Source organism: Megalops cyprinoides, chromosome 2 (genome assembly GCF_013368585.1).
Source record: "Megalops cyprinoides isolate fMegCyp1 chromosome 2, fMegCyp1.pri, whole genome shotgun sequence".
NCBI classification, from domain to species: domain Eukaryota; kingdom Metazoa; phylum Chordata; class Actinopteri; order Elopiformes; family Megalopidae; genus Megalops; species Megalops cyprinoides.
In genome coordinates this window covers 60,431,718-60,454,503 of record NC_050584.1, presented here as the reverse complement: position 1 = coordinate 60,454,503, position 22,786 = coordinate 60,431,718, and the positions used below count along the sequence as shown (strand labels likewise).

At 47.8% G+C, this 22,786-nt stretch overlaps 1 protein-coding gene across 3 annotated transcripts in view; it reads left to right on the top strand.

The window, feature by feature from the left end:
• svila (supervillin a) overlaps positions 1-18,458 on the top strand; it is a 58,929-nt gene extending 40,471 nt beyond the window's left edge. For 2 of the 3 annotated variants that reach the window (XM_036517002.1, XM_036516993.1), the window contains 15 exons: positions 81-217; positions 1,779-1,926; positions 2,595-2,740; positions 3,497-3,672; positions 4,946-5,093; positions 5,574-5,850; positions 7,947-8,101; positions 8,854-8,959; positions 10,894-11,101; positions 11,449-11,582; positions 12,029-12,184; positions 12,838-12,981; positions 13,562-13,683; positions 14,922-15,077; positions 18,232-18,458. In XM_036517002.1, the coding sequence (XP_036372895.1) occupies positions 81-217; positions 1,779-1,926; positions 2,595-2,740; positions 3,497-3,672; positions 4,946-5,093; positions 5,574-5,850; positions 7,947-8,101; positions 8,854-8,959; positions 10,894-11,101; positions 11,449-11,582; positions 12,029-12,184; positions 12,838-12,981; positions 13,562-13,683; positions 14,922-15,077; positions 18,232-18,318 (2,300 nt within the window). In that variant the 3' untranslated portion in view covers positions 18,319-18,458. Of the gene's footprint in view, positions 1-80; positions 218-1,778; positions 1,927-2,594; positions 2,741-3,496; positions 3,673-4,945; positions 5,094-5,573; positions 5,851-7,946; positions 8,102-8,853; positions 8,960-10,893; positions 11,102-11,448; positions 11,583-12,028; positions 12,185-12,837; positions 12,982-13,561; positions 13,684-14,921; positions 15,078-17,301; positions 17,323-18,231 lie in introns of all 3 variants that reach the window. The other variant, XM_036516986.1, reaches the window with a different exon arrangement.
• The last annotated feature ends 4,328 nt before the right edge of the window (positions 18,459-22,786 follow it).

Sequence of the window (22,786 nt, the reverse complement as noted above, 5' to 3'; positions counted from 1 at the left end):
TGATTGGTTGTGTACAGTGTTGCGGGGGTAGAGACGTGCCGTTGAGGAGCCGTGATGGACACTGTTGTGTTTTGAACCAGGCCGGCGGCACGTCCAGACCCGGCTAGTCGAGCCCAGATCCTCCTCCCTGAACAGCGGAGACTGCTTCCTGCTGGTCACGCCACATCACTGCTTCATCTGGACGGGGGAGTTCGCCAACGTCATCGAGAAGGCTAAAGTGAGCTTGAGTTTATGTCCCTGTCCTGTAATTAATCCTCAGATGTACACTCACTCACTCACTCACTCACTCACTCACTCACAGTGCACAGTATTAACCAATGTACCTCAAATGGCTTTCATTTTGATTTAAAGGCCAGGGTCAAAGGTCATCTGAATCAGGCAGCTAACCCCAGTAAGCTTTTCTGCGCAGAGACTCTTTAGATAGACTCTTTAAATCCCTAGTCTGTAGGTAAAGACAGTGAGAGCTGCCCTTGTGTACTGTTGCTCTTGTTTAGAGGCCCCTCTCCTTGTCACACTGCAGCACATCCTCTATTTCAGGGACGCACTCATCATCCTCTAGCTGTTCCTCCCACCCCTGGAGGATATGGTGGGGTGTGTGCGTGTGTCCTCCTTTCGAAGGAAACGCGTCATTCGGACAAACGCTTTTAAAACGCCTTTATCAGGACTGTTTCCCCACCTCTGCCACATCCCAGATAGCGTGAACCATCACAGCCTGTGGGGCGTTGGCATTCAGAAAGCGTGTAGTTGCCAGTAAGCTGGATATGTGACTAAACTCTGCCTTCACATGATATCACTGTGGAGGCATACGTGAGAATAATAATGCAGCTGACAAGATATGACTTTTTTTTTTTGCTAACTCAGAGGGACCAACTCGGGCCACAGTCACGACAAGTGTGAGAGCTGTTTGAAGCAGAGCACGATAATTGGAGCGTGAGTCATCGTAGTTGTGTTAAAGTGAACTGCCTCAGATACGCTGTGGTTTCATCTGCACAGTGGAAAAGCGCAGCAGCCGAATGCTGAAACTCTCCACGCTGGTTGTTCTGTATATTAATCAATGGTAAAATCTCTGGTAAAAACAGTAAAAACGAAATCCTGAATTTATAGAATACAACTTGAATATTGCAAAATACATAATATATTTTAACTAAGCATCTGTTGTGGCATAGATTTTACTCTATGCAATTTCAACGAATACAGATTATTTTGACGCCAATAAAAAAATATGCTCCTTTCATTTACAAGATGAATGGTTTTTAGTCCCATTAAATTTCAGTTGGGGGGGGGGCGGGGGGGGGGGGGGGGGGGGGGGCGTTTAAAAGCTGAAGCTATGGTTCACGTGCAGGAAGTAAACAGCCTGAGGGAAGGAGCTGTGATGTTACAACACAGGAAGTGAGTTCTGTGTGGGCCCAGCTGCAGGAAGCCACTGCAGACGTGGGACTGACAGCCCATGGTTTGCCATAGACCTTCGCTTTTTGCTCTCTCGTTTCCCGCCATGGGGTGCCTCCCCTCTGCCCTCTCTCCGAACAGCCAATGCCTCACGCAGCCTGTCCTCAGAGTTTAGGCTCTGTTCCTTGAAAAGTGTTGGGGCCTCATGGGAAAAGGCTTTAAGCAATGTACATTGTTTCTACTTTCACTCGCTGTTCACGTGTGTGTTTTGTGTCGGAGAGTTTGGTACTAAATCTTTCTACAGTCTCACCCCTGAGGGCTTTTGGCAAAACGCCCGAAATGTCTTATTTATAGAGATACTTACCCTCTAACCCCTTCCGGCTTTGTCCCAGGCGTCTGAGCTAGCCACTTTCATCCAGACCAAGAGGGACCTTGGCTGCAGGGCCGGCTATGTGCAGACCATCGAGGAGGGGATCAACACCCACAGCCACGCCGCCAAAGACTTCTGGAGGATTCTTGGCGGACAGTCCAGCTACCAGGGTAAGCGCCGACCGCCGTGTCTGCTTTAGTACACTCTGGTTCGTACCACTAATATAGTCCTGCGTGCTGCAGGTCACGCATGTGTCCGTCCGCACCGACGCCCACTTTAAGCCGTCAGTCATGTCCCAGCATGGCTATGCTATGCTACTGCCATGGCACGGCTTGTGGCTCCAGACCCAGCAGACAGAAATAGCATAAAGCAGGGCAGCAGTGTGGCATAGCGGGAGGGATCAGGGCTCACAAACCAGTACATTGCCTGTTTGATTCCCAGGTGGAGCAGTGCTATTGTAGCCTTGGAAAGGGCCTCAGTAAATGTCCAGCTGTGTGAATGGATAACGTGTAAAACTGTAACCAATGTAAGTCCCTCTGGATAAGAGTGTCTGCTAAATGACGATAATGTGACAAAAAATATCTAGGTCTATAAACGGGTGATTGGTTAACTGTGTAAGTCACACTGGACAAGAGCCTATTTGAAATGTCGTAAGTTGCATTTGAAAGAATTTAACAGAGTAAAGATCAGATCAGTGTGGGCAGGTGTGTGAACGCATGTATTGGCGAGGAGGGGTGGGGGTCATTTCTGAGAAGCCAGGCGACAAAGCTGTGAAGCTGTGAATCGCAGGCAGAACCCGTACACCGTGCCTCACGGCTCTGCTTCCTGTGTCCCTCAGCGGCGGGGACGCCTGAGGAGGACGAGTTGTACGAAACCGCCATCGTGGAGACCAACTGCATCTACCGCCTGGTGGACGACAAGCTGGTGCCTGACGATGACTACTGGGGGAAAGTCCCCCGCTGCACGCTGCTCAGCTCCAAAGAGGTCAGCTGGTGTCACCGTGGAAAGCCTCTGCGTTAAGGTTTTGGAGGCATGGGCTATATAACGCTGCTTCTGACAGCTCTTAAATGCAGTTATAACCACCCATTCACATGTTTAGCTATAAATCTACACCTATAAATGATGTCATAGTTTGAATTGTTGTTTTATAGTTTTCTTTATTGGACTTGTTGTTTTTCCAATGGTTACTTGCATCTTTCCCTATCTAATAAATGTTAAAAAAATACACTCCCAGAGTGTCACCTACTATGGGACTTTTCTTTGGGGAGGGGGGAATCAACCCCTGAGGTATATATTAAAATAGAGCTTGGGGATAATGTCTAGAGTTCTGGAAAAATGTAAAAATTAATATTTGCTTGTACTGAACACATGTCTAGCATTCATGGCATTTGAATGGAAAAGATGTCAATTCTTGCATGTCCGACCGAAAAACCTAACCTTAGTTTTCAAGCTACAAAGTAATGTAATGTCAGTTTGATAAGGTTGATTACAGATAGTAGTCAGTAACTGTTATTAAAATTACTGATAATATCCTAGCTAACAGCGCTAGGTGTCCTTTAATAGTGTAAATACATTTGCAATCCACAGAAGGTTTATAGTGGGGTGATTGGAGGTGTCTATCCACTGTTTCTCAGTCGTCTTCTCATTGCTTTGTAACGCATTCATTGGTGCTACTTGTGTTGAAACATCTTGTGTAACATGTGGTTGCCATGCCAACCCTCCACCTGTGCTGCCCCGCAGGTGCTGGTGTTTGACTTCGGCAGCGAGGTGTACGTGTGGCACGGCAAGGAGGTGACGCTGGCGCAGAGGAAGGTGGCCTTCCAGCTGGCCAAGCACCTGTGGAACGGCACCTTCGACTACACCAACTGTGACATCAACCCGCTGGACCCGGGAGAGTGCAACACGCTCATACCCAGGCAGGCCACGCCTCCTCTCACCCAATCGTCTGACACCCCATTTATTCCCCCCCACCATCCTTGCCCCCTGCCCCCCCCCGTGAGCTCCTCACGAACCTGTTCCTCAATGTCAGTATCACAGACACATTCTCCTCTGCGGTGTCACTTCTCTAAAACAAAAAAAACTTCCCTTTCTCTCAGATGAGTATCTTTTCTGGTTAATGCTAACAAGCATAATTCTCACTCTACAAGCTTGACCTCAGTGTCACAGTCCCCTTACAGCATTACAGTATGCACTTATCTGGAGGGACTTGCAAAGCAAAGCTGCGTAAGTGCATTAATAAGTGCTTCAGTGATGTGTGCTGGAGAATTCACTCATAATATAAACAAGGAAATATGACGCTGGAAGTCTGTTTCATAGCTTGTCAGATATGTTTGTTCGTGTGCAGCCATGTCACACATCATGGAGGTTATTAATGGACGGGCTCTTGAATTGATTTGCTGCGCCAACCAAACGGAAAAACTGTTTTGTCCACAAAGGTCGATTCTTAATCTGTGGTTTCATCTCCACGATACTGAACGCTCAACGTGATCCTAATCACTCGCTCTGAGCCAAGTGCTGCTGTTTCAAGGGTGTAAACACTCTGGGTAATGGAACAGTGTCCATTTATAGTGTATACTGTGCACTCAGGCCCATAAAAAGGCTGTGTGTCTGTGTGTGTGTCTGTCTGTCTGTGTCTGTCTGTGTGTGTCTGTCTGTGTGTGTCTGTGTGTCTGTCTGTGTGTGTCTGTGTCTGTCTGTGTGTGTCTGTGTCTGTCTGTGTGTCTGTCTGTCTGTGTGTGTGTCTGTCTGTGTGTGTCTGTGTGTGTCTGTCTGTGTGTGTCTGTCTGTGTGTCTGTCTGTGTGTCTGTCTGTGTGTCTGTCTGTCTGTGTGTCTGTCTGTGCGTGTGTGTCTGTGCGCGCGCGCATGTACATCTGTGTGCATACACTTATGTGTGTGTGTGCGTGCGTGTACGTCTGTGTACGTACGTGTGTGTGTGCATGCGTGTACGTCTGTGTACGTACGTGTGTGTGTGTGTGCGTGCGTGTACGTCTGTGTACGTACGTGTGTGTGTGCATGCGTGTACGTCTGTGTGTACGTACGTGTGTGTGTGTGCGTGCGTGCCTGTACGTCTGTGTACGTACGTGTGTGTGTGCTTGTATGCATGTACGTCTGTGTACGTACGTGTGTGTGTGCTTGTATGCATGTCGAACCGACAAACCTGACGGTGCTGTGCTGCTTGCCTTCTGCAGGAAAGGACAGGGCCGGCCAGACTGGGCCGTCTTTGGCCGGTTGACTGAGCACAATGAGACCACCCTGTTCAAGGAGAAGTTCCTGGACTGGACACAAGGAAAGAAATCCCCCCCCAAGAACGGCACAGAGCATGTGGCTGAGCACAAGGTAGGTCCTCCTGTGGGCACAGTCAGCAGCTGATAAAATGGCATTACAGCTGCTGTGTTACATGAGGTCACAAGTGCATTACAGCTGCATTGTACAGGAGGTCACAAAAGCATTACAACTGTAGTGTTAGAGGAGTGCATAACTCCATTACAGATGTAGTGATTCTGCCTGACAGATCTCATTCTTTCCCTTGAGCTCATTAGCCAAATGACCACAGCATTTGCCAAAGACCTGTTTTAAAGGTTTTCTATGCTCTTTTGGCAGGCCTCACTTTACCGAACTTCATCCCTAGGGTGTGTCATCAGGCATAATGCCTTATGTTTATGTGTGCATGTGTGTATTTGTGTGTGTGTCTACATCTGTGTCTGAGTACCTCTGTGTGTATGTGTCTGTGTGTACACACTGCATCTTCCAATTGGCCATATCTCACCTCTCTCTCTCTCTCTCCCTCTCTCTCCCCCTCCTCCGCCCCGCCCCCAGGACCAGCAGGCCGGTGAGAGCCGGCCGTACGACGTGACGCTGATGCTGCCTCTGCTGCAGACGCCGGTGAGGACAGTGCTGGACGGGGCAAACGTGGGCCGGGGCTACGGCCTGGTGGAGGGGGACGAGCACAGGCACTTCAGCATCAGCACGCTGTCTGTGGACGTGTGGCACATCCTGGAGTTCGACTACAGCCGGCTGCCCAAGCAGAGCATCGGCCAGTTCCACGAGGGCGACACCTACGTGGTCAAGTGGAAGTACATGGTGAGCACAGCAGGTCAGTGTCAACGCCCGTCCCGTCCCCCCCCCCCCCGTGACACCCGCCCCCACACACCCACCTCCTCTCTCACCCACCGTGACACACGGGTGACAGCAGGGCCCCCCGTTGCACTCCACCCCCTTGTCACCTTGTCACCTCCAGCTGCACTGGGACAGGGGGATTACACGCTGTTTTTTGGGTGCTGTGCGGTGCCACTGAGTTGTTTGCGCTGCGGCTTTATTTAGCACGGGAGGTCAGCTGAGAGCTCGTGTCTGTCCTGCTGTGCTGACAGGTGTGGTCTGTTGTTTTCTGTGCTGTACTGCTGTACTGCTGTACAGGTCTCTTGATCATGGGATCTCGTGCGCACTTCGGCGGCTTTGCTTTCAAAGTCACTCTCGACGAGAGCGTTTGCCAAGCGACCAAACGCGAAAATATAAATGGGGCAAGCAGGCGACATTTCACAGACTGTCAGCTGTAGACCAGTCGATTAGGTAGTCAGATCGAAAAGGGCTAATCTGGGGCTTGAGTCAGCAGCATGGTGGTTAATACCCTGACTCTGTTTACAAGCGCCATGGGATCTTTAAATCTTTAATAACCAAAGTTGCGTTATCATACGCTCCTCCTATTTAAACCTTAAGGGCCTTGAGGACCCTCATTTCAGCTTACAACAAACAGAGAAATACATGGAGCAGTTTTCTCCTCTCCTGAAGCGCTACATGCAATATCCTATTTTATACTCGTGTCTCCTCTGTGGACCATATAAAGAGCTCGCACGAGGCTGTCCAAGCTCGTCCTCTCTTGGCATGTTTAGGTAATAATTTTCCACAGTGTAAACTGGAGGGATGAGAATGTAATTCCATACTGTATTACGGGCATCCAACCCCCCCCGGTACATTACCGCGCTCCATTTCTTCCAGAATGCAGACCGACGGTAAACCATAACACCATAAATCGTGAGAATTCGTCCGAGGCTGGAGTTTAAGAGCCGTTGAGATGATATATGGAGAGGCTTTGGTTGGGAGAGATCCCGTGCTTAGCCTGGTGTCTGGCTTAAGCCAGCGAGCCGATTACTGTGAGAACGGCTTCAAAGACACCATTGACTCAGAGTTCCAGTTATGACCCCATGAGAAGACTACTGCTTATTGCTGAGTAAGAGCTTCTCTTTACAGCCTGCTGTTTGGCCGTGTGTTTGCTGTTTGTGTCAGAGGGGACAATGACTGACGGGTGGCAGTGTAGCATAGTGGTTAAGGCGCAGGACTTGTAACTGAAAGGTTGCCGGTTCGATCCCTGCTGGGACACTGCTGCTGTACCCTTGGGCAAGGTACTTAACCCACAATTGCCTCAGTAAATATCCAGCTGTATAAATGGATAACATTGTAAAGAACTGTAACCTATGTAAGTCGCTTTGGATAAAAGCGTCTGCCAAATGAATAAATGTAAATGTAAATGTAAATGACGTGTCAAGTCTGAAATCTGTTTTGTGTATCTTTGGCTGCTGTTTCTCTTCTGATGGTGAACTATTTTTGAACTGTTGGTGAACTGTTGTGCACCCCACATTTGCCATAGTTTTTGCTCATGTATTTTATTTCGCAGACACAGAGACGAGGTCAAGTCTTAATAGTTAGAAGTACGGAGAACAGCTAAAAGTAAAGACTGTAATGAGGTCTACTAAGCACAGCTATATGTATTCACAAGCGTTTGACTAGTTGACTACTTAAAGTAATCCCCCGAAGCTTAGTAATGCAATCAGTAATGCATTAGTATGCTCACTCCTCTCCTTTAAAAAGGAATTTCATTGGGGAAAAAGTGGTCAGCTTTCAGATAAATGAAAAGCAGTTGAGAACTTCTGAGAAAAAAAACATTTTCCTTTTGAGAATGAAGAGGGTTTTTCCATGATATTAAACTAAAGTGGCATTTCCTCATACAGATCTATAAAAATAAGAGAAGCCTAGTTCCTTTAATATAAGCTAAGGCATATACTGATTTGTGTATATGTGCGTGTGCCTCTATGTGTCTGTCTGTGTGTGCGCGCATGTGCACGTGTGTGTGTGTGTGCCTGTGTCTGTCTGTCTGCATGTGTGCGGTCGCGTGTGTGTGTGTCTGTGCCTCTGCAGTTGGGAAGAGGCAGAACCCGGAGCAGGTGCGGAGCGCGGGCCCTGGGAAGGAGAAGTGTGCCTATTTCTTCTGGCAGGGCCGCAACTCTACGGTCAGCGAGAAGGGCACATCAGCGCTGATGACGGTGGAGCTGGATGAAGAGAGAGGGGCCCAGGTACAGTGGTGCTCGCCCTCTATGCTGAGCTGAGCGCAAACCCCAGCCTTACACATTGACCTGAGATCAGTCCAAACTCCTCACTGTGTAAAAGGAAGACTTAATCATCAGGCAGTGGATCTGATGGTTATTGTTCAGAGGTGACCAGAACGACACTCTTCTGTAACAAAGTTCCTGCAGCACGGTAGCTCTTGGTTATGTTCAGGTGCAACCTTACAGATGAGCTCAGTGCTCAGTGTATTACGACTGCTGACTCCACTATTGAAAAAATGACTCTCCTGTGCTATTGAGCGTGACTTTCCTGTACTATTGATAGCAGGACTTTGCTGTGCTGCTGAGATCAGGACTCTGCTATTTTCCAGGTCCTGTTGTCAGCAGTGATATCAGTAGCCGGTAGCAGTGATATCTACAGCCGGCTTAGACCAGTAGCAGTGATATCTACAGCCGGCTTAGACCAGTAGCAGTGATATCTACAGCCAGCTTAGACCAGTAGCAGTGATATCTCCAGCCGATTCAGACCAATAGCAGTGGTACCTCCAGCCTGTAGCAGTGGTACCTCCAGCCTGTAGCAGTGGTATCTCCAGCCCTTTAGCAGTGGTATCTCCAGCCCTTTAGCAGTGGTATCTCCAGCCCTTTAGCAGTGGTATCTCCAGCCTGTAGCAGTGATGTTTCCAGCCTGTAGCAGTGATATCTCTTAGCCTGTAACAGTGGTATCTCGAGCCTTCACAGAGAGTGACTCTGCTGTTCTTTAGGTCCAGGTGCAGCAGGGAAAGGAGCCCCCGTGTTTCCTGCAGTGCTTCAACGGAGGGATGATCGTGCACTCGGGAAAGAGGGAGGAGGAGGAGGAGAACACGCAGAGTAAGCGCTTGCCTGTCCTCTCCTCTGATCTTCATCTTTCATTATGTTTTCCTCTCCATCTCTCTTCTCTGATCTTCATCTTGCCCTGTGCTTCCCTCTCCATCTCTCTCCTCTTCTTTCCACCTTCTCCTCCCTCTTTCACCACCTCTCTTATCATCTCCCTGCATCTTCTCAGCCTCCCCTCCTCTTTCTTTCCTTTTTATTTTCCTTCTTTCTCCCTCTTTTCCTTCTCCCTCTTATCTCTATGCTCTCTTTTGCCTTTCTTTCTGTACATCCACCTTCTCTTTCTTGTCTTCCTTTCTCCTCTTTTCCTTTCTCTCTTCTTCTACCTCTTTTGTCTCTCCCTGCCTCCATCTTCTCTCTCTCCCCTCCCCCTTTTTTCCCCCTTTTCTCATTCCTTCTCCTTTCTTCCTTGTTTCTCCCTCTCTTTCCCTTTTCCCTTTCCCTATCTCTCTTCCCTATACTTTTCTTTCCTGTCTTTTCCCTCTCCCTCCCTCCCTCTGTTGCGCTTTCCACCTTCACTCTAGGTCATTGTGTCAGCTTTCAATGTGTGGAAATTCAGGGCAGGAAACAGGGTTTTGAATGCACATGAAAACATGCTTTGTTCGCGCTGAACGCTTCACGCTGGCTGCTTCCCGTCTGACTTCGCACAGCAGCCCTCACGGTTCTGACGCCGCTAACTAAAACGGAGACGTTAATTCTTCGTGTTTATTTCATGCCTTTTGTCCGAAAATATCTTTTGACCCTCTCACCCCTACATCTTGTGCCATTGTTCCGAAGAACTGTTCGCTAATTTAGTGTAAACTCCGCAAGGAAACAATCGCAATAAAATTGTGCACTTGTTTGAATCGTGTTTTGAAAAGTGTTCATACAACACTTAAAGCATAAGAGGTGAGTCTGAGGACACTATATCCTGTTAAAAAAAAAAAAAATTGGCAAAAAAGGTGGCAAAAAAAGTTAACAATACTCTGCTGTAGGGTCTTTAACCCTGCTCTAAATTTTCACTCGCAATGCAAGTTTTCTTGCTTCCATCTCTGTGTGCATTTGTGCTCCTCTCAGCGTTGTCTCCGCCGTTGCTTCGATGCTGTGCTGTAATTTTCCTTTCACAGGAAATGATAGGCCGCAGGATGCACGATTAGGGGCCTCAAGCTCATTGGTTTGCGTTCGGTTTGGATCAGAAGACATTGGTTTTTTTCTCAGTTTCTCCTTTCTTTTTTTTTCCTTGGTTTTGTGGGGTTTTTTGTTTACTTACTCGATGATAGTTCAGCACCTGTCATCAAAGCTAATTCATACTTTTTTAAAGAAACCGTGACCAGCTAAATCTCACATGCCGGTCACATAACACCCTGCATATGATATATGATGATGAACTGAATTACCCATAATCCTAGGAGCAAGGGCTTTCTCCAGCAGCTCATTACCTGGGTGTTGCACTTACCCCAGCCCCTGCCGCAATAGTTGTCCAATCTATTTTAGTCCAGTCCAGCTGAGCGCCTCATTGGGTAGTTCAGGACATGCCTCCCTTGCAGTAATTTGTCAAACTTTACAGCCATTTCTTAGCAGTGTTTGATGGTCCAAAGAGAGCAGTGGGATGCACCACGCATTGTTTCTGGGTTATATTTATCATAGGGACAGCAGTGTAGCATAGTGATAAGGAGCAGGGCTCGTAACCAAAAGTTTGCTGGTTGGATTCCTTCCTGGGACACTCCTGTTGTACCCTTGGGCAAGGTACTTAACCCACATTTGCGTCAGTAAATCTCCAGATGTATGAGTGGATAAAAGTGAAACCTACTGTTTGTAAGTCGTTCAGGATAAAAGCATCTGCTAAATGACAATAATGTAATATCATGTAATATCCTTAGGCTTGTCATGGCGAGTGGGTAAGTGAGTGACAGATAGATATGCCGACTGCACCTCTCCGCCTCTGTCCCCAGATGACTGGCGGCTGTACTGCGTGCGAGGCGAGGTGCCGGTGGAGGGCCACCTGCTGGAGGTGGCGTGTCACTGCAGCAGCCTGCGGTCCCGGACGTCCATGATCGTCCTCAACGTCAACAGGGCCCTCATCTACCTGTGGCACGGCTGCAAGGCCCAGACGCACACGCGCAACGTGGGCCGAACCGCCGCTAACAAGATCAAAGAGCAGTGAGTGTCCCGGAGGAGAGTCCGCTGCCAGTGATGTCATCATCATATGACTCAGCTTTGTCCCTTTTAGTCATACGCCTACAGGAAGTGGTGCAGCTGGAGGATTTATAATGTGTGACATCTCTGACATGGCTGAATAAAATGCAGTGACTGTCCTGGAGGAGAGTCTGCCTGCTATAACTGCCAGTGATGTCATCACCCTGCGACTCACCTGTCTATGTCCCTTGAAGTCTGACATGACTAAATAAAACACAGCCAAAGCTTTGTTCATGTCGAGACCTATTGACTATGAATTATAAAGAGCGGATGAAAGTGTGCACCATCATTACCTGCCTATGTGTTCGCAGGTGTCCGCTGGAGGCGGGGCTACACAGCAGCAGCAAGGTGACCATTCATGAGTGCGATGAAGGGGCGGAGCCTGTGGGCTTCTGGGAAGCTCTGGGGCGGAGAGACCGGAAAGCTTACGACTGCATGCTGCAAGGTGGATACACAGCAGGCCTTCTGGCACAATAGACACACATCTCACAGTGTGTAGCTAGCAAAAATGCCTTGGTAAGGCACATGCTCAGGATGTGTACTGCCACACCCAAAGCCATTGGGACATGTTTAGATGCTAAATTCACTACAGTCAATAGGGTCAGAATCAATGTTCAACAACAAAAAAGATGTTATTTGGAAACAGTGTTACGTAATCAACAGGAACTGGGCAATCATTATGTCGTGTACTACTTCCTCTTTGCTATTTCGATTGATTACCCAGAGCGTAGCCATGTCTTATTTAAACTATGCACTTTGTCGTGGCCTAAAACTCCTGTCAATATCCAGGCATATATGTGCAACGTTAGGTGTCAGCATTGTTGTTGAGAAACTTCACCATCTGATTCAGTGATTCAGTGAGTCAGAGATTTGGTTTCTGTGTGGTTTCAGATCCGGGGAAATTCAACTTCACCCCGCGGCTCTTCCAGCTCAGCAGCTCTTCAGGGGAGTTTGTTGCCATGGAATTTTTCTACCCTTCCAGAGACCCGGAGCTGGTCAACTCACTTCCCTTTCTGCAGGAGGACCTGTACACTGCCTCTCAGCCAGGTACATACGCATGTGTACATCCATACACGCACGCACACACGCACACACACACGCACACACACGCACACGCACACGCACACACACACGCACACACACACGCACACGCACGCGCACGCACACACACACACACACACATGCGCACACACACATGCGCACACACGCACACACATGCGCACACACACATGCGCACACACGCACACACACGCACACACACACATACACACACACGCACACACACACACACACGCACACACGCACACACACACACATGCGCACACACGCACGCACACACGCACACACGCACGCACACACACACACACACACATGCGCGCACACGCACACGCACACGCACACACGCACGCACGCACGCACGCACGCACACACACGCACACACACACACGCACACACACACACGCACACACACACACACACACACGCGCACACGCACACACACACATGCGCACACACACACACAGGCACACATGCACAAGGACCAATACACACACAGGCATACATGCACAGGAACCGATACACACAGAACATGCACACACAGACGCAGACAGACACACAGGCATACACACACCCTGTTCTTACTATATCCTCACTCACATGCTCGCCAAGCTGCGATGTCACTTCCTCTTCCTGTGCGGCAGCCCTGTTCCTGGTGGACAACCATCACGAGGTATACCTGTGGCAGGGCTGGTGGCCCCAGGACAGCGAGAGCACCGGCTCCGCCCGAATCCGCTGGGACGCTGACAGGAAGTGCGCCATGGAGACGGTGCTGCAGTACTGCAAAGGTAACGGACCGGCTGAGGTTCAGCGCCAGGGCCGGAGCAGGCCAGAGACTCTTAACCCTTTCGCGCGTACAGTCACACCAGTGTGATTAGCTGTTTAGCGCGTATGTTAAAACTGGTGCGATTACAACGCTAGATTGGAAAAATTCTAGCTAATTTTAGCTTTGAGGAAACACTGAAAAGCTTAATAACGCTAATGAAAACATAACGAACCATGTAACATAGCATACGTGCTACATAGCGTAATATAAGTTACATGCGAAAGGATCAATGGAACATAATTTACTGTATGACTCTAAATGGCCAAAAGCTTTTATTTGAGCTATCTCCAAATTTTTGTATATAGTGTATTTTTTCCTCTTGAAAGAGTAGGGAAATTCCCTTGTGAGGTAAAGTGATCAGCAAAGAGTGTAGATCTGATCTTACCTTTCTAACCCAAGTCTCACTTCTCCTCCTCCTCTCTCTTCCTTGTGTACCTCTCTTCCTCCTCCTCTTTTTCACTTCTCCCTCTGTACCTTTTTGTTTATTCTCTTCATCTTAAACTCTCTTGCCTTCTGTCTTCATCCATCCTCCTCTACCTCAGAGAAAAATGAGAAGAAGCCCCCAAAGTCGTACCTGATCCATGCTGGTCTGGAGCCGCTCACCTTCACCAACATGTTCCCCAGCTGGGAGCACCGCGAGGACATTGCTGAGATCACAGAGAGGGTGAGCACTGACCGCTGTCCTGACCGCACACTGACCGCTACCCTGACCACACACTGAGTCGACTGTGCATACTTGGTCAGTTCCCTGACCGCACACTGTCCACTGTCCTGACCACACACTGACCACTGTCCTGAATGCACACTAAGTAGACTCTGCATCATTGACCACTACTCTCACTGAACACCGACTACTGTCCTGACCGCATACTGACTGGAGTCTGCATTACTGACCGCTCCCCCCACCGTACACTGACCAGATTCTGCATTGAAGAACGCTGCCCTGACCGCATACTGACTGGACCGGCCACATGCAAACACTGCATCATGCGTGCACTGACCACAGCATCACACAGTCACCGACCAGACTCAGCATCACTGGCCACTGCATCACGTGCTGCACAGACTCGGTGCACATTAATCAAACATGCAGACCACTGAATCATTTGCACACTAAGCGGGGGGGGGGTCAATCACTGTGACCACAGCCTCACACAAACACTGGCATTTTTCATCACAGATGTGACACACACTTCGAACCCACTCTGGCATGAGAATAAGACGTGGGCAGTGGGATAGTCAAAACACACTCATTCTGTTTAGCCTGTATAGAGCAGAGTAGTGCACCAACAGACTGCTAGACTGCTAAACACACGCTGATGACTCTGGAATACAGATTCTAGATTCTATGCGGCAACAGTGTAGCATAGCAGTAAGGAGCAAGACTTGTAACTGAAAGGTTGCCGGTTCGATTCCCTGCTGGGGCACTGCTGCTGTTCCCTTGGGCAAAGTACTTATCTCAGAATTGCCTGAGTAAATATCCAGCTGTATAAATGGATAACGTGTAAAAATTGTAACCTGTGTCGGTCCCTCTGGATAAGTGTGTCTGCTAAATGCCAGTAATTTAATGTAGAACACTTTGATTTTCAGCATACAAAGCACAGAATTCCAACCCCAGAAACTTGGTAACTAAACTAGCGTTGGAACTTGGCAGCATATTAAGCAACATATCCCTGCTGAGTGACAACACAAACCCCTGCATGGCTGCCCAGCTTGTCTCTACAGAAGAGAAACCAAAGAGAAACACATTTACAGTTGGCTGTCTTGGTTTTGAGAGGCAGAATTAAAGTGCGTACGCTGAGGTTGTTGGTGAAGGTTCTTTGCAACATTTTGTGCAATCGGCCTGCGTGTGCCCCGCTCCTGTTGCTAAGTCCCCTGTCCGCTCGTCCCCTGATTGGCCAGGAGGCGGAGGTGTGTAACCAGATCATCCTGGTGGAGGACGTGCTGGCCCGGCTGTGCAAGAACACCTACCCGCTGGCCGAACTGCTGGCACGGCCCCTCCCCGAGGGCGTGGACCCCCTGCGGCTGGAGATCTACCTATCAGACGAGGACTTTGAGGTGAGACCATGCCTCCCTAATCACTCCGTTTACCCCTGGACTACGCTGCAGTTCCCTCATTGGCTGATGTGTTATTGCTCTCAAGTCAGGCCGTATTTATATCAGGATCAACCAGATGAAACCTCCCCTAGAGCTCCGCTTACCAGCCAAAATGCACTGCACTTCCATCATCAGCTGGTGTTGTTAGCTGACTCAGGTTGGGTTGAATTTGCGTCAGGATCGACCACGTAAAATAAAAGCCACACACAAACACAGGATGTTAATGATCGCAGAATGAGGCTTTGTGAACCTCTCTGGTGGGTGTTGCCTCATGCCGTCAGTCACTGATACTGAATCACTGTGAACCAATACAACGACTTCGCTCACTATGGCAAAATGGGTTGATTGGCTCAGACAGCGAGTCACTGATGGCACACGACAGCTCCTCGCAGTTTGGAATCCATGAAGCCTCATATTCCCATCACTGTGGGATAATCATTTTAATCAGTTGTCATTATCATCTTGTATGTTCAGTAATTCAAAACTTGTGTGTCTTTGTTTATTCAGAAGCATATTGTATGTTAATTTCCTATAGGAAGAAAAGATGAAGAAAAGTGAAATCTGGATCCTTACATATTATTTCTGTTAGCCAGGAGTACTTTCATCTGATGCAGGTTTTCATTTCAATCGATCCTAGTAGTTTTTACATGCAACCTCTCAACAGTCGTATGTTGACCTCAGGCTGAATGGGTAATCTGTTATTGAACATACATCAAGGATGCCATAATACATCCAGTATCTTAGTAAGAGTTGTCTTACTCAACAGTGAACTGATAGCCACTGAGTCATTTTCTTTGTCGCTGACAATGCCGTGTGAAAGGCCAGCTGGTAGTCGTGGAGAAAGAGAAAGTGACGTGAGCGGTATTACTCATTACACATCCTGAGAAAACTCATCTGAAATCTTTTGAATGTTTACTCAAAAGGGAAAACATTTAACGCATACAGACACAAATGACTTCCTGAGGTTTTTCACAAAAGCCTCTGCAAGACTCCTATAGTCCTATAGTCCCCACCCCTCAGGTAACATCACGCCGCCCAACCTGCCAGTTCTTCCCCCTGCCAACTTCACACACTGAGCCGGTCAAGCAGTCCAGGAAGAGTGAGTTTAGACTGAACTAGAATGAGAACAGGAGAGCTTCAGAGGAGGATGATGAGCAGATGTGAGCACCAAAGCGCACCGGTCTCCCCTCTGTCTGCCTCCTCTATGATTACCCCAGCTGCTCTCCTTCCTGTTCCCTGCTGAGGGGGCCAGCACTCTGCTGCCCCCTAGAGGCCAACACCAGAGCAAGGTCCTGTTTTGTCACAGCTGTTCTGTGGGGGGAGAGGAGAACGTAACGACATTATTAAAGAAAATAAAGGGGGTTATTAAAACATGCGTCGCGCGCTCTTTTAAGGCCTGTTTCCCATTACCGGTCCTGTCGAACAAAGTTCATGGGAACACTGTGCCTTGAGTTTGGGAGCCCTGCAGGGAGAGGATGAGCGTCACGGGAGCAGGAAGTGAGGCATGCGCTGGAGGGTGTCAGGTTTTGGGGGGCCGTGAAGTCCCCTCTCAGACACCCAGACTAGAGTGCCGAAGCGAGGGGCTTGTGAAAGCTGTGTGGGTCCAGTAAATAAGGCCTGTGGGTGTGTGTGTGGGGGGGAATGTCCTTCACTGCTGGCTGAATTCATTCTGTGAGGTGACCACACACATCGATTTCATGCCAGACGGATTCCTTTCAGGTTTTCCAGTGGGCTTGAATGTTTCTCCATTCTTCTCTCTCTGAAAGCGGGGGCAGGAAGGAGAGTGCGGGAGAGCTGGGAGAGTGCGGTCTGGGTTGGGTCTTTCTGTTTGGCCACCAATGGCACAGACTCAAGCCTATCACACTGTGCCCAATATCCACGGAAGGGGGGGGGAGCATTGGGGGCTCTGCTTGTATTCAGTATTTACGCAGGTAATGAGTTTTTCCTTCAGATCTGTGTACCAGACAGAGAGACTGAGATCAGGGTTACAATGCGGCATGGAAGACATGTTTTCAGGAGACTGAGGACCAGGGGATTATGGGAGGTATTAGGGGTGGGTGGACCCTATAGAGCCATATTTACAACCCTTAAAACGTACTGAACGGGGTAAAGTCTTCTCTGCCTGTGAAGGGCTGTTGTTGTTTTCACTCCATTGTCAAGGTTAACTCTTCACTTCACCTTCCAGGGTGTAGGGACTTCTGGGAAGGTGAGTTCCAAGCACTGAGCACGGGTGGCCCCACTGCACACAGCATCCTGGCCTGGGTTTTTGTTTGTTTGTTATTTTAGCTTATGGTCAGAGTTGGACTACATCACCCACAATTCCCTTCTGCTTGTGTTTCACTGCCCTCACCACCCCTTTTTTCTTCCCTGTCTAAAATTCAGCAAGGTGTGAATTGAACATGAGTCTCTGTTGCATGGGTATGGGTCTGCTTTCTCACACAAAGTTGTTTGGGTTTGCTGCCTGTTTGGTGTTTAAGTACAGTAATCATGTTGTAATGCACTAATAGCAGCATCATGGATTAATCAGGTTATAGGTCTTATATGTTGGCATTAAATTATTAAAGTTCATAGATCCTGCCCAGAGGCAGAGGGTTTTTTTGTTTGTCGCAACACACAAATGATTTTTCACAATTTGTGATTTTCGAAGTAGTCTTGTGATAGTCCTTTTCACCATTTTGCTCCATGTTAGAATTCCATGTTTTGTGTTGTGACTCATCTATAGTACTGTAGAAGGTTATATGTATTAAATACTTAAGATTTCAAGGGCATTGACCAGAACTCTGACAAGATGAATAAGTCTGCCTTGTACTCTATTCGGGCCATTCTGTTACAGTGCAATTATCCATGCCATTCATTAGAGAATGTCAGAAGTTAGTGGAGATATTAGAGGAGCAGACTGGAAAAAAAAACGCGCACACACACCATTGCACCACATTAACACCGTGACAGTGTTGAGGTTTAACACTGTGTCAGTGTAAAAGGGGAGCAGGCAAGGAAATGACCCAGACACGGTCCTACACTTTGCTCCGCCCTCTTCCAGTGTGTCCCGGATGGTCACATCATGCTCTGCACTTTAAACACTTTTAAACTTTTTTTTTTTCATTTTACTTTGCAGAAAGCGCTGGAGATGACGAGGGAGGAGTACGAGACTCTTCCAGGCTGGAAACAGGTGAACGTGAAGAAAGCCAAAGGACTGTTTTAAAGGAGGGACCTCGCGCCTGACGAAGGTTGCCGGGTGACTCCGCCGGACTGGACCTGCCACTGAGATCACTTTAACACCCTCTCCCTGCACACAAACACACAAGCGCACTCATGCACACACACATACACACACACCCTCCCAGACCGAAGAATCGGGAGACAGCCCCCCCCCCACCAAGTGGGTGGCACAAGCAAACGAGAAAGGGAGGGAGGGACATGGCAAAGGATTTTGGGGATTCCCGGAGGTGTGCCAGCCTCTAGTAGCGTGTTTTCTCTCCTTTCTTTTGTTTTTGTATTCTGTTTTTTTTTTCTCTTTTCACTTTGTGACTGTGTGTGTGTGTGTGTGTGTGTGTGTGTGTGTGTGTGTGTGTGTGTCTGTGAGAGAGAGAGAGTGTGTGAGAGAGAGTGTGTGAGAGAGAGTGTGTGAGAGAGAGTGTGTGAGAGAGAGTGTGTGAGAGAGAGTGTGAGAGTGAGAGAGAGTGTGAGAGTGAGAGAGAGTGTGAGAGTGAGAGAGAGTGTGAGAGTGAGAGAGAGTGTGAGAGTGAGAGAGAGTGTGTGTGTGTGAGAGAGTGTGTGTGTGTGAGAGAGTGTGTGTGTGTGAGAGAGTGTGTGTGTGTGAGAGAGTGTGTGTGTGTGAGAGAGAGTGTGAGAGTGAGAGAGAGTGTGAGAGTGAGAGAGAGTGTGTGTGTGTGAGAGAGTGTGTGTGTGTGAGAGAGTGTGTGTGAGAGAGTGTGTGTGTGTGTGAGAGAGTGTGTGTGTGTGTGAGAGAGTGTGTGTGTGAGAGAGAGTGTGAGAGTGAGAGAGAGTGTGAGAGTGAGAGAGAGTGTGAGTGAGAGAGAGAGTGTGAGTGTGAGTGAGAGAGTGTGAGTCTTGACCATTTCCGTAGTGAGCTTTTACAGGTTCAGTTGTGGCACTGCTTATAACAGAGTGTTAGACCCTCACAGGCACTTACAGTACCTGGCCTCACAGCTATGCCTCAGATCGCTGCCAAACACCATCCAGGCCACGTACTACCACCCGACTTCGATAAAGCTCTCTTTGTAAGGTGTTATTTTTTGTGTGTTTGTGCATTATAAATAATTTTTATTTATACAAAACACCCTATAGGAAAAATGTAGTATTCTGTGGAGAAAAAAAAATCCAGTGTATTCACCTCGAACGGTTTGTGTCATATGTTGATTAGCGGACAGAATATGATTAGCTCTCCTGTCGAAGAGAAATCCACATGCCAACAACAGTATGTAAGTGTTTTTATGCATTCTGAAGTATCTGTGGTCATAACCCTGTCCTCTGCTACTTTTCAGGTGCTGATATCAAAGAAATTGTATTTTAATGGCATGGATTTCCTGAACAATCCTTCCTATATGAATTCAAATAATGTATAGTGCCTTGCTTTTGTGTACAGTTTATATACAGAAAGATATTAGTCTGCATTTTAAAGACTTTCTTTGTGATAAAGGAAAATAGAAAATAAACACTGAAAATTGTAAATCTCAGCTGCTTTTGACTGGATTCTTTAACATGGCAAAGAAAATCAAAGGCTCGGTTCACAATGGCTTGATTCACAATATTTGGCTCTAGATTGGATCTCATTAGTGCATTCTTCCTGAACTATTGTGGTAAGGCCACTTGAGTACAGACTAGGTCGCGGTCAAAGAGAAACATAAGAGGGGTTAAATGAAATGAACTACCCTGTCAGGATGACAACAGAAATCTATTCACAGAGTAAATGCTGTTCTGACAGCTTTGCTAAGGAGCTGTCGGCCCGGCAGGCTTCTGCCATGTCTTAATGACCTTGTTTATTCTAGTGATCCAGCCATGGCTGGCAGAGAGAGACAGAAGGCCAAAAATGAACGGGTGGGGACGGAGAGAGTTGGAGAAAAGGAAAGGAGAGAGAGGGAGAAGAGAGGATGAGAAATGGAAAGATGGAGAGGGGAAAAGGGGGATGAGGGGTAGAGAAAAACAGGGAGGAGGAGAGGGGAAATGAGAGGAAGGGGGGGAAATGGGAAGTGTAGAGAAGGGCAGAAAAAGTGAAAGGAGAAAAAGACTAGAGAGGAGGAGGAGAGAGAGAAGAACAGAGGAAAACGGAAGAAAAGAGAACAGAGAGAGAGGTCTAGAGAGGAAGCTGACAGAGGGAGAGAAAGGGGAGTGGAGTTTGTGATATATATGAGGTTGCACTCAGAGTTCTGGTTCCTTACTTTTAGTCCAGCCCAGGGCACGCACAGAACTGCGTTTCACGCTTAATTATACGGGTAAACTTTAATACGCTCCCCCGAGGCTGCCAAGTGGCACTGCCATGTACCGGGGAATGTGGGAATAAATGTACTTTGACATTACGAGCTTGCTTAAGTACAGGGGGGCTGGTGAGAGCGTTGGATTTACTGCGGTGGAAGTTTGGTTACCACCTGGATTACTTCTCAGGGAGTTTGGTACTCAGGGTGATGTAAGTGTGAGGTCATAAACTGGTATTTTAAATTGTTAAACTTAATTGTTTTTCCAATCTTGCTATGATGTTCTGTTTCTCCCCATTAGTTTCTCTCCATTCATCAGGTGCCCTTACCCAAGACTACTGCACTGTGTGTTGTCAGTAGTATTATATAAAATAAATTGTGTGAACCTATGAAAAATGATAAGGCTGCACAGTTTCTTATGAAAACATTACATTTGCTTCATTAGAACCAGATCTGATGGTTACAGCAAGGCAGTACCAGTTACTGTCCATAGAGGAATTCAAGAGATGGCTTAAATCTGGAAAGACAATGCAGTCCCATCATCGTTAATAGTAATGTTCTGTGTCCAATTTTGTCGGAGATTGGTGGGGTTTTTAAAAGTCCAGGTAGGTAACTTCTATATTAAATTTTATTGTCTACACTTTTATACAGTGCAGTTTAATATAGCATATATTTTACACACATGCATTGATAGGGCTAGAATTTAGTACGCCTAGCGTGACTGTCCTCATCCTTACCCTGGTCTGCTCGTCTTCCCACTCCTAAATTATAGTGCTTTTAATGTCCAGCAGGGGGCAGTGCAAGTCCTGTAATGTGCCTGCCACTGTGCTGTGTGAATGAGCCATTCCCTCATATTCTCTCAGGTGTACAAGAATTGGGTATAAAGCAAGTATTTGTCACTGAACTTGTGATATTGTAGTTTCACTCAAGGTGTAAGACCCATGTTTGATTAAGCCTTTGCCTTTCAAAAAAGCCATCTTTTTTCAGCTCTTTCACTCTGAATAATGGACGAAAAGACTTTTTTATTAGATAACACTTTATTGATCCCCAGGCGGGTAAATTTGGGGAAAACCAGGGGAAAGCTCAAAAGAAGCCCCCGTTGGCAGAAAGAGACAGCCGAGAAGGCCGCATCAAGGAAATCGGCAAGGGTGAGCAAAGCCACAGTGCAGTGACTGAACCCTCAACCTGAGTGAGTCACATACATGTTCATGGCATCTACCCTGCATATACACACATCACTCTGACTTCTATGTATCCACCAATCTGTCACTCACCCTCCCAGGTTCAGGTTCTCTGGTGGGTTTATTGCCACGCGGTGGTTAATAAGATAATGCACTGTGGTGTAAAGATATGATTATATATCCACTGTTCTTGTATAAGTATGTTTTCACATTTTTTCACAAATTTTTTGCAGTAGTGGAGTCTAACATGTCATGATTTATAAGGTGTGTGGGTGCACACACGTGTGTGTGTGTGTGTGTGTGTGTGTGTGTGTGTGTGTATGAGTGCATGTAGGAGTGTGCACAGGTTTATGCTTTCTTGTCTGTGTGTGTTTGCATATGCATATGTTTCTGTGTGTGTGTGTGTGTGTGTGTGTGTGTGTGTGTGTGTGTGTTTACATGAGTGCATGTCTGTGTGGGAGTGCATGCAAGTTTATGCATGCTTGTCCCTGTGTTTGTGGGTGGGGATGTGTGTGCACACGTGTGTGTGAGAGTGCATGTCTGTGTGTGTGGGAGTACGTACATGTTCGTGCATGCACGCGTGTGTGAGTGTGTGTGTGTGTGTTGGCGGAGTTGAAAGGCCGATCCCATGCTGGAATAATTACTGTTAATTGCAGGCTGGGAGTTGAAAGGCGTAGAAGAACGTTCCTGCACACGCTGTAGCTGCGCTTCATATGTGACGGCAGGCCGTGGGCGTGGGGGAAAAACTTTGGGGTGACGGTTCGTACATGGAGGGCGCCTAAAAACCCCTTTGGGGTCAGCGGTGAGCATGCTGCTGTCACTGTAGCAGTGGCTGACGAGACCTCACGCTCCTGACCTTTCCCAGGCAGTGCAAAAGAACAATGCAAAGTACACTCTGTCTGTCTTCTGATTTCTGCTACACACTTCTGGAGGAAGTGTCAGAGTAATGGGTCTATGTCCATAGCGCTGAGACGGGCAGTTCATTGGCAGGTGACAGTATGCAGTGTAGAGGTGGCCTTAGGCCTTAGCTATTGCTGTGCACAGAATATATGTTACG